This window comes from Nicotiana tomentosiformis, chromosome 12, assembly GCF_000390325.3.
Source record: "Nicotiana tomentosiformis chromosome 12, ASM39032v3, whole genome shotgun sequence".
NCBI classification, from domain to species: Eukaryota; Viridiplantae; Streptophyta; class Magnoliopsida; order Solanales; family Solanaceae; genus Nicotiana; species Nicotiana tomentosiformis.
Window position 1 is genome coordinate 10,441,700 of NC_090823.1, and position 12,629 is coordinate 10,454,328.

Here is a 12,629-nt window from a genome sequence, read left to right on the forward strand (position 1 = left end):
TGCATCCCTTATGCCCGCATAATATCAACAGTGAAATGTCACCCTTATGTCCTCAAAATAATAGCTCAATTAACATAATAATTTACACGGAATATTATCACGACAACATAACAAAATCAATTCATATCACAATTTTTCCAATGGCCACAATCAATTCCAAGGATATAATAAAATCAATTAATTTTACAACAAATAGCCCAAGGCTCCACACAATGTATATAAAACCTCAAAATCAATCAAAAAAGATAGAAAATAGTCAGCATAGGGTAACACCTTCATTAATCCAAATTTAGATAATTATATTAACACTTCTTCTTAAGCTTACTTAATTAATTATTTGAGACGAAAAATTCATAATGAAATTAAATTCCAAAAAATATCAAATCATCAAATTCACGAAATCCACATAATTATACAAGTAATAATCACCTCAAATTGTCATACAAAAACAAATTCAACGAACGCGAATTGAGGTATGGCAAGTAGATAATTTTATAAATGTCAACAATTATTCAATTTACTATACAATAATGTCTAAGACTTTAAACCAATAAAATTTGCACATATAAGCCCGAGTACGTACTCGTCACCTCGCGTACACGGCTTTTCATATTTCACAGATGGCACATAAGACTCGATGCATAAGGGATAATTCACCCACTCGAGGTTAGGCAAGACATTTACCTTTTTAAAGTTAGGCCGATATTCCAAAATAGCCTTCTTGCTTGAATTGACCTCCGGACAACACAAATCTATCCAAATTAATTGTATAACTTCATTAAAAATCATCGAAAATAATTCCGGATAATAAAATATCGACTTAAAAATCTATTCCAAAAAGTCAACAAAAGGCAACGCGGGACCCGCCTCTCGGAATCCGGCATAATTTTCATGAAATACGATCACCCATTCTGATACGAGTTCAACCATACTAAAATTATCAAATTCCGATGTCAAATGGACATTCAAATCTTAAATTTTCGTTTTTGAAATTTTTTTTACAAAAATTCCAATTTCTTCCATCTAAATCCGAAATAAATGATAAATATAGACATGGATTTATGAAATATAATCACTCTTGGTTATAGAACACTTACCCAATGAATTTCTTGAAAAAACCCACGAGACATTGTTACAAACCGAGCTCCCAAGGTCCAAAAATAAAATAATAACCTAAGTCTCGGTTATATACTACATTCTCTGAACTCACCATGTGCGGTCCGCACAATTCCAAGTGCCACCGCACTTTCTTGGTGATTGCACTGCCAAGCTTTAGTATTTGCGCCATAACTTTCTCTACAGATGTCCAAATGATGACTTCTTTACCTTTCTGCAAACTAGACAAGAAGGGCTACAACTTTCGTTTTTTACTCATCTCGAAATTCCTTATGGATCAAAAGATATAAGCTTCCGAAGTCGTACCATCGAATCTGAGAGTTCCTGACTGCAGCCACACACTCCTCTGCGGACTGAAGTGCGGCCGCACCAAAATTGTGTGGTCCGCACAATTCCCCTGAGGTCCGCACTTTCCTTTTGCCTCAGCACTCCAGAAACTCATCTGAAACCTTCTGGACACAAACCATATATGAATTTCAATCATAAAACACGCCACGGACCTGCTCGCGCACTCAAAACACTGAAAAGAGGTCGTATTGACCCGATATTGACCATGCCCAAACTTCCAAATTTCTTAACTTTACTAATATCTCAACCAATGATCCAAAAATACACCCAAGCTCCTCGGGACCTCAACCAAATATACCAACACGTCCCAAAATACAATACGAACTTAGTGGAGGCTTCAAATCTCATAAAACAACGTCAAAATTACAAATCGCGCCTCGAATCGAATTATGAGTTTTAAAATCTCCCAACTTCTATGTTTTGCGCTGAAACGTATCAAACCAATCCGGAATGACTTCAAATTTTGCACACAAGTCATAAATGACATAATGTAGGTATTTTAATTTTCAGAATTGGATTACGGCTCTAATATCAAAAAGTTAACTTCCCGGTTAAACTTCCAAACTTAAATTTCTATTTTAGCTATTTCAAGCCTAATTTAGCTACGAGTTTTCAAATAATTTTTCGGACACGCTCCTAAGTTTAAATCCACCATATGGAGCTATGGAATCATCAAAACTTTATTCTGGAGTCGTTTGCTCAAAAGTTAACTCTCTGCTCAACTCTTTTCTTTTACGCTTCTTAAATAAGAATTGTTCGTTTAATTTAATTTCGAATCTTCAGTAAATCAAACTCGACTACACCCACGGGTAATAATGCATATTGTGAAGCTGTTCAAGACCTTAAGTCACTGGACGGGGCGTTAATTCTTAAAATGACAAGTCGGGACCTCTTAAACATACATTCGTCCTCGAACGTGCCAAGAATCTTTCTGAGGATATTAAATTACTGAGTGTATTCTTACACACATACTCGCGGGTGATTCTATGTTCCGCAATTTATTATGGGTCGGACAACACCATCTCAATTGAGATTATTTCTTTTCCCCATTCTTATAAGCTTTAAAGCAAAATCCCTAACTCTCCAATCATTTTCAAAATGCGTGATTTTCACTTCGACGTACGGTATTAGTCTAAACTGACTATAGCAACTCGTGCATATGCACACATAAACTTTTTTGATAGTGTTGAAGTACTCCGGAGTATTACATTCTCCCCCACTTAGGATTATTCGCCCTTGAACACATAACATAACTTTTCTCTTCTTTCGCACATATCAATCTCCCAATTGTTTTTCTAACTCCCAAATTTTTCAGAAATTTTGGGCAGAGTCTCCCGTGTAATTGGGCCTACCCACCTGCTAGAGTAATACCAAAATAACTCATAACAACACATCCACAACCCAACAAAGCACCACAATGTATATATCAATAACACTAATCTCAGCATTACAAGCACTACATTATCATAATGATATCAGGACATGAAGCACATCATATGTATGTCCATCACCACTTCTTTGGTCTTAATAGTTGTTCATAATCCATTACAACATCGTCAATTAACCTCATATTAACCAAAACCCCGTTTCGAGTTTTCACAACACTGATAGCAAAATGTGAGGCATGAAGACCTCATAACTATTTACCCGACTTAACGAGTCATATTTAACGCCACCTGGGCACTCACCTCATAGGCTAAAACTCAATAATTACAATATAATTATGGCACAGAAATACATAAAGGAATTATCACATAAGCCTATCAGGCATAACTCACTAGTAGTACTATAGTACAAATTAAACTTCACAAAAGGAGAATTTAAACTCATAAATATTTCACCACAAGGACCTCATCCTTATATAACTTTCACCGCGGCTTGTAGCCTGGTTTAAATATTTCACATCATATAAAAGTTCGAGGATCTCGTCCTCAACTCCGAATCACAAGTATTTTGCTCATTGTGCCAACCGAAAATTCAATTTTCTTTCTTTCTTCTTTTCAATATATTTCATAAATAATTTTCACAATATATAATTAACCCTCATACCGGTAGGGCATATAATTCATAAAAATTGGAATCAATTATTCCGAAACACATTAAACCCACTATAATGAATAATAAAAATTACTTTTGGACTTATAACCCTCAATGGTGTACAAAAATAAAATGACGGACATGGGCTCACATCTCCAAATCTCCCAACAAGTATAAACATATAAGTGGGTCACAAGCTCACCCATAAGTGGAGCATAATAGGAGGACTCACCTCAATATTTAGAACCAAATCAAATTAAAGAAAAAATATCCTTTTATAACAGAATCAGGATCGTACCTGTAACGACATCATCTGGTGTATCGGCCTCAGCCAAATCATAACGATCATATCAATGGATCGGGCCTCCACCACTTAGGCACCCTTTACCCGCATGTCTTCCACCTCTAACTGACTATGTACGTGGAGTATTAACTAGAATAAAGCTTGTAGCTTGAGTGCTCTGATGAAATCCACCCCTCCCAAGTCTGAGACAATCTCTCACGACGTGCCTAGTATCACTACATTCATAACAACCCATGTGAGGTCACGGTTGCTCGTATTGAGTCTGTGCCGGGTAACTGGAATAACCATTATAGGAATCCCGTGCCGGTGGTGCATCGTAATAACTTACTGGAGCACTCCGAGTAATCTGATGTGCCTACTGAGCTGATGTGCAGGCTTTAGTATTTTGGACATAATTTTCTCTATAGATGTCCAAATGATGACTTCTTTACCTTTCTAGAAACTAGACACGAAGAGCTACAACTCTCATTTTTAATCATCTTGAAATTCCTTGTGGATCAAAAGATATAAGATTCCGAAGTCGGACCATCGAATCCGAGAGTTCCTGAGTGCGGCCTCACACTCATCTGCGGGCTGAAGTGCGACCACACCAAAATTGTGTGGTCCGCACAATTCCCTTGAGGTCCGCACTTTCCTTTTGCCTCAGTACTCCCGAAACTCATCTGGAACCTCTCGGACACAAACCATATATGAATTTCAATCATAAAATACGCCACGGACCTGCTCGCGCACTCAAAACACTGAAAAGAGGTCGTATTGACCCGATATTGACCATGGCCAAACTCTCAATTTTCTTAACTTTACTAATCTCTCAACCAATGATCCAAAAATACACCCAAACTTCTCGGGACCTCAACCAAATATACCAACACATTCCAAAATATAATACGAATTTAGTGGAGGCTTCAAATCTCGTCAAACAACGTCAAAATTACAAATCGCGCCTCGAATCGAATTATGAGTTTTCGAATCTCCCAACTTCTATATTATTTCGCCGAAACGTATCAAACCAATCCAGAATGACTTCAAATTTTGCACACAAGTCATAAATGACATAATGTAGGTATTCCAATTTTCAGAATCGGATTTCGGCCCCAATATCAAAAAGTCAACTCCCCGGTTAAACTTTCAAACTTAAATTTCTATTTTAGTTATTTCAAGCCTAATTTAGCTACGAGCTTCCAAATGATTTTTCGGACATACTCCTAAGTCTAAAACCACCATACGAAGCTATTGGAATTATCAAAACTCTATTCCGGAGTCGTTTGCTCAAAAGTCAACTCTCCGGTCAACTCTTTTCTTTTACGCTTCTTAAATAACAATTGTTCATTTAATTTAATTTTGAATATTCAGTAAATCAAACTCGACCACACCCCACGGGTCATAATACATATTGTGAAGTTGCTCGAGACCTTAAGTCACTGAACGAGGAATTAATTCTTAAAACGACAAGTCGGGTCGTTACACATCCTCCACAATGTGTCTCCCCTCTCACTATGAGAGACATGTATATCTTCATAATAAATTACTATGGAGAAAACATATGAAACTATACAAATCATCCCCAACCAACTCTTAAAAGCAATGAGATCAGAAAATTAATTTAAAGTGTGAATAGAATAAGCGTTGAATCTAAATTATCCACATCACGTCTGGTAATTAGATTATTTGTGCATTGACCTTCTCAAACTACTGTATATTGATAGATGTGACAGAAAATAGGAAAAGAGGAGAGGAGAAAAAAAAGTGTAATTGAATCCCCTAATTTAAGGCACTAATAATGAATTTGTATATGGAGAGGCGACAATAAATATGGAAAGAAGAGAGGAGAGAAAAAAAGAAAATGATGTAATTGAATCTCCTAATTTAAGGTACTAATAATGAATTTTATAAAATTTGTAAGTAATTCTTATTTACTGCGGGTAATATACAAAATTAAGATAATTTTGGTAAATAAATTTAGTATATTGTAGAGGAAGTAATCCCAATTTTCAGCCAAACCATTTCTTCCCGCCCAAATACTCCCCCAGACCCACTTGTCTAAACCCTAAAAATCCAAATTACATTGCATTTTGCTTCCCACAGAATACAGAGCAGAACAGTGCCGAATCCGCCGCCATGGAAATCGAAGAGGCTATTAACGAAGTGGAAATGGAACCCATAGCAGCGGCGGCGGCGGCTATACCGAAGGAGCCGCCGAAGATAAAGCGGCTGGAGGAATCAGTAGTGAACAGAATCGCAGCTGGGGAAGTAATCCAACGGCCAGTATCTGCAGTAAAAGAGCTCATCGAAAACAGCTTAGATGCTAATTCCACCTCTATCTCCGTCGTCGTTAAGGATTCCGGCCTTAAACTTATCCAAGTTTCCGACGACGGCCACGGCATACGTTACGAAGATTTACCCATTTTATGCGAGCGGCACACGACGTCTAAGCTGAGTAAGTTTGAAGATTTACAGACGATTAGTTCAATGGGATTTAGAGGTGAAGCTTTAGCTAGTATGACTTACGTAGGTCACGTAACTGTCACTACTATTACCGACGGCCAGCTGTACGGATACAGAGCAACGTATAGAGATGGTTTAATGGTAGATGAACCAAAACCTTGTGCTGCTGTTAAAGGTACACAGATAATGATTGAGAATTTATTTTATAACATGGCGGCGCGAAGGAAAACCCTAGAGAATTCTTCGGCCGATGATTATCCGAAAATTGTTGACCTAATTAGTAGGTTTGCAATTCATCACATTAATGTGAGCTTCTCTTGTAGAAAACATGGAGCTGGTAGAGCAGATGTTCACAGTCTAGCTACTTGTTCGAGGATTGATTCGATTAGATCTGTTTATGGAGTTTCAGTTGCTCGAAATCTGATGAAAATTGAAGTTTCTGATACTGGTTTTAAGATGGATGGTTTCATTTCTGACTCGAATTATATTGCAAAGAAGATAACTATGGTTCTTTTTATAAATGATAGGCTCGTTGATTGTAGTGCTTTGAAAAGGGCAATTGAAATTGTATATACTGCAACATTGCCTAAAGCATCGAAACCTTTTATATACATGTCAATCGTTTTGCCACCTCAGCACGTTGATGTGAATGTACACCCAACAAAGAGAGAGGTAAGCCTTATGAATCAAGAATTCATCATTGAGAAGATACAGTCTGTGGTAGAGTCGAAATTGAGAAGCTCGAATGAGTCGAGGAGATTCCAGGAACAGACCATGGATTTTTGTTCTTCAAGTCCAGTGGCCACAATTAAAGATTCCAGTAAAGATTGTCCGTCTTCATCTGGGATAAAGTCGCAAAAAGCGCCACATAAAATGGTACGAACGGATACGCTGGACCCTTCTGGAAGGTTGCACGCGTACATGCAAATGAAGCCTCCTAGTAATTCAGAAAGAGGAGGTTCTTGCTTGAGCTCGGTGAGGTCTTCTATTAGACAAAGGAGGAATCCTAGTGAAACTGCGGACCTCACTAGCATCCAAGAACTAGTTAATGAGATTGAAATTGATTGTCACCCTGGTCTATTAGACGTTGTTAGGCATTGCACGTATATTGGGATGGCGGATGAAGTTTTTGCTTTGATTCAACACAACACACACCTTTATCTTGTTAATGTGATTAACTTGAGTAAAGAGCTTATGTATCAGCAAGTTTTACGTCGGTTTGCACATTTCAATGCAATTCAACTAAGTGAACCGGCGTCATTACCCGAGCTAATAATGCTTGCTCTGAAAGAAGAAGAGGGTTTAGATCCACAAGGCAATGAAAGCAATGAGCTAAGAGGAAAGATCGCCGAGATGAATACAGAACTGCTCAAGGAAAAAGCAGAAATGCTAGGGGAGTATTTTAGTGTTTATATCGATTCAAATGGCAATTTGTCTAGACTTCCTGTTATACTTGATCAGTACACACCTGACATGGACCGCATCCCAGAATTTATACTTTGTTTGGGCAATGATGTTGACTGGGAAGACGAGAAAGTTTGTTTTCAGACAATTGCCGCTGCCCTTGGAAATTTGTATGCCATGCATCCTCCATTATTGCCTAAACCCTCGGGTGATGGCTTGAAATTCTACAGAAAGAGAATGCTTTCGAGTGGTTCAGTTGGAACTTATATGGAAAACATAGAGAATGATACCGCGGAGTCTGAATTTGAGGCAGAATTACTTTTGGAGGCTGAAAATGCCTGGGCTCAACGCGAATGGTCGATTCAGCATGTTCTGTTTCCCTCCCTCAGACTCTTCTCCAAGCCCCCTGCTTCTATGGCTAAAAATGGAACTTTTGTTCAGGTTGCATCACTGGAAAAGCTCTACAGAATTTTCGAGAGATGTTAAAACATTGGAGAATTTTGACGTGGCTTCCTTGAAGCAAAATGATGTAGATATGTACAGCTTCTGAATTGAGGACTATATTCCCCTTCCCCTTACCCCTACCCCAAAGAGGAAAAATTAAAACAGGTACGATACATTCCTTTTTGCAGTGAAGATGTCCGGATTAGCTTTTTGTCCTCTACATACCTTCGTTGTGAACAAAAGCAAAATGGAAGGTAATGGAAAGTAAGAGTTCGTTCCTACTCAAATACACTGCTCTGTTAATCGGCATCTCAGACAGGGAAATAGTACCCCAAATCCTCAAATATTGCGAAATGGCTTCTTGAAGAGATTCAGTTAGCCAGAATCTCTTAAATGTGGTTCTCCACAATTTTTGAGTATTTTGATAGTTAGGAGTTGGGAGAAGACTGGAAATTGATTTTGAGTTAGTTCTGAGGATTTAGGGTTTAGATTCATGTACATATTCAGAGATCTAAATTCGCAGCAGTAAAATCACAGAGGCAGTAGCTTTCACATCCACATGATTCTCTTTTAGAATAATTTTGCAGCATGTGTTTCTCATACAATAGTTCATGTGTTTTGCTGCAGTAGATTCATGTGTTTTGCAAATAAGCAAGTTATTTAGTTATTTCATCAAAATATTAGTACATGCATTAACCATCAGTGAGGGTGTGCAACTGTGCATTGCATATAGCTATGAAATCCTCCAATTTTCGCACACTTGAATGATACAGTAACCCCTACACTTAAATATAAAACATCCCCGCATGTTCATTGAAATGGATTCTTCAATAAAGGTTTACTTTTTTCATTGAGAGAAGGAAATAAAGGAAAGCAGAATTACATAAGTAACCATGTACATGAAACTTCACTTGATAAGCTATAAGAAAGTAAGTGCATAAGCTTCGAGTTTTTCTTCTTATCATCTTTTTACACCGATAATACAGTTCATGTTGTTGTATCTGTCTTAGCCACAACTTATGAAGCTTACTGCAAATAGTTTTTGTTCCTCTGCTATATTATTTTTAGGAAATATACTTACTGAAAGGCCAAAAATGTCTATGCTCTTGCTGGCTGCTTCCTCAATAGTCACTGTTACCATAGAGGTGCTCTCTGTTACTCTGTTCTCATTGTAGTGTGCCTATGATTATTCTTCGTTGTTAGTTAAGGCGATGTAAAAAGTTTATAACTTTACTAGTAATGCATTCAGGTAAAGCCATTGATCTGAGTCGAAGCTCTAGTTGAAAGGCATTCAACAGGCTGGGTTGAGATATTAGTCAAGGCCAGAAGCCAGTTTAAGGAGTGTAGGTAGCATTCTTCTCTTTTCTCATATAGGGAAGTTTAACTTGTAGAAAACATATTTTCAAATGTTATGTCTCTTCATTTGTCTTCCAGCAATCCATTTTGGGATATTGTGTAGTGATTTGTTATGGTTACTTGGCTTCCCACTGATTTATCTTTTCATAGTACAGTCAAACATTTCCATAATAGCCTCGTTTGTTCTAGATAATTTTAGTTGCTATAGCGAAGTGCTGTTATAGAAAACATATGTTATAACATAACATAAAAAATTAGTTCCAAAAAAAATTGACTATTATAGTGAAGTGTTATAGAAGATGGCTGTTATAGAGAAGCATGAATGTAAAATACGCGGAAAGGAATGCAATGATAGATGTCAAACAGTTATTTGGTTGATGGTTTTAGGTTATCAGAGGTTGAGAAATCTCCTACAAATGGGATTGTTCATAACCTTCAATTCTCATTCTTGATTCTAGTTCTACGACCTCTACAAGTCTACAACAACATACCCAGTATTATCCAACACTGTGGGGTCTGGGGAGAGTAATGTGTACACTGACCTTATCCCTACCTTGTGAGGATAGAGAAGCTGTTTGTTTAATTTTTGCTTCTTTCAAACAGTAGAAAAAACAACTTTTGCACTTTTTTAATTTAACTATGTGGTACTTGTAACACATTTATTTAACTATTTGAATTTTTGAGCTGCTAATTTGAAATTAAGGACTAAGTATTTTGAATTTCTGAATTGCTAATTTGAAATTAGCACTAAGTGTCCTAAATTTCTGAGCTACTAATTTAAAGTTTAGGACACCTAAAGTTTGAACCTTGATGTTTAAACTTAAGGATGCCGTATCCTAAATTTTGAAAAAATTAGCTAATCTTTAAATATATTGTAAATTGTAGATAATATTTTAAACAACATACTTTAAAGTGACTATTTGGTGTCATTTCCACGTCTTTGATACCTTGGCCTTTTAGTTTTATAATTTAAAATTTTCATTACACTTGTAAGTAAATGTAAGACTAAAAAACCTGATTGATTTGTGAGGAAATGACGCATTTTTTTTTAATGTAAAAGTTAGGTATCCTCTTTACCTACGTTGATCATACATTTTCTTAAACTATATTTTATTGTTCTAATACTTTATGCTGTCTCTTTCAATAAGGATAATAGGGCGGTAAAATAAATGAGAGTTGGTTTTGCATACGTATAAGACAACAACGGAATGCTAATTGCAAGCTACAAGATTAGGGGTTGAGATAGAAGGGTCATCAAATAAAATGTATAATCTCTGATTATATCTGGAAAATTAAACGGTTATATTTTATTATAATAAAAGGCATGTTTCTTCTTTCTTTTATGGAAAAAGCATTAGTCACCCCTTGACCTATGGTCGAATTTTCAGTTATACATTTTATTTTTGCGGGGTAGAAAGAGGGGTAAGGGATAATAAGATTGTAAAGATAATATGTGTAATTAAAAATATGACAGAGGGTATTTATGACTTTTTGCTTTTATTTGTTCTAATAAGGTTATAAATTTCTTTATGGGGATAAAAAATTTGGAGAAAGTACAAACTTGCCCATGTGCTACCTGAAGTTGCTTGCTTTTATCTTCTTTTATACTACCGATCCTTTCATACTCTTGCTATTAGTAAATCTTTTCGTATTTGCCTTTCCCATTAATGCAACTCTAGCGTGAATTGAGCGAATTTCACATGTCAAAATCTTTTGAGACAAATATTCAAATTTACCCTTTTATTTTTTTACTATGATTTAATACTAGTATTAGCACTCGTGCGGATGTGCCGACACTAATCATGTCAAATATTTAAGGTATTTGGATTATATATAAATAATATTAAAATTTAAACTTTCTCGGTAAATATAGATAATCATTGGATATTAATAAAAAATACTACATGAAAAAAATTAACCATTTCTTCTATTTTTCTTTTTGATACCATTCTCGCCGGTGTCATTAGATCCTAAAAATAGTTAGGAAGCAAAATAATAACTCATATTTATGGCAAAACAATCAAATGTTGAGACTATGAATGACTCTTTGGATACGACTGGCCTTTTTTACTACTACTTGAACTCTTATTTGGTGTGTTGATATCTCTTAAAAAATATTTTTTTTTAAATATTTCAGTTTCTAAAATTTTATTTTTTAATAATAATTATTTTTATAATAATGTAAGTGAAAATATTATCCTTAATTCAAAACTCATTTTAGTTGGCTATCTAAAAATTTTAAAAATTCTTTACCCAGTGAATTTTATTTTTCAGTATGACTCCATTTTGATATTTGATATTAACCATGTTAAATATCTGAGTTATTTGAATTATATGTAAATAACCTAAAAATTTAAACCTTCTAAATAATTATAGATAATTGTTAGATATTAATTAAGAAACACTACATGAAAAAAGACTAACATTTTCTCAAATCTCGTAGTGATAATTTTATTTTTGTACTATTCTCATTGGGGTCATTGGAACCTAAAAATAGCCACAAAGAGAAATAATAACTCATATTTATGGCAAAGCACAAAGGTTGACACAATATAAACGATTCTTTGATTACGACGTGACTCTTTTACTACGACTTAAACTCTTATTTGGTATGATATTATCTTTCAAAATATATTTCTATTTTGAAATTTCAATTTATAAAACTTTATATATATTTCAATAATTATTATCTTTATAATGATGCAAGTGAAGATATTATCCTCAATTTAAAATTCACTTTAATCGGCTATCTAAAAATTTAAATGATTTTTTAGCCGGAAAAACTTTATTTCAGTATGACTCCATTTTAAATTTATCGATATCTCTAGCCACATATTTTGAATTTTTAATCCCCTATATATACAAAAAAATTGTTCTTTGAATCATTAAATATTAAATTAGTTGATTGTTATTATATAATATTGCGTATATTGTCTTAAAATTACCAAATAGTTTATTTTTCGACACCATACTTGGCTTACCCTCAATGCAAACTACTCAAAGTGCATTTAAATTCAAATTCGAATATCATATCAGTTTGTTAGTAATATTAATTTTTTAAAAACGACACACAATGTAAACAAAAAAAATATTCTAAGATATCCTTATCTTATAATCTATGTATTTGAATAGAAAAAAATATTTGAAATCGATGAGATTAACTTCCAAATTTTTT

The 12,629-nt window shown here is 35.1% G+C and overlaps 1 protein-coding gene across 1 annotated transcript; it reads left to right on the forward strand.

The window, feature by feature from the left end:
* The first annotated feature begins 5,803 nt into the window (after positions 1-5,803).
* LOC104100372 (DNA mismatch repair protein MLH1) lies at positions 5,804-9,573 on the forward strand. Its single transcript, XM_070191897.1, has one exon. The coding sequence runs from the start codon at positions 5,924-5,926 to the stop codon at positions 8,138-8,140; it is 2,217 nt and encodes a 738-aa protein (XP_070047998.1). The 5' UTR covers positions 5,804-5,923; the 3' UTR covers positions 8,141-9,573.
* Positions 9,574-12,629: the final 3,056 nt, after the last annotated feature.

Excerpts from the sequence above, each read along its gene's own strand:
- LOC104100372 (XM_070191897.1), top strand. The coding sequence starts at position 5,924 with ATGGAAATCGAAGAGGCTATTAACGAAGTGGAAATGGAACCCATAGCA.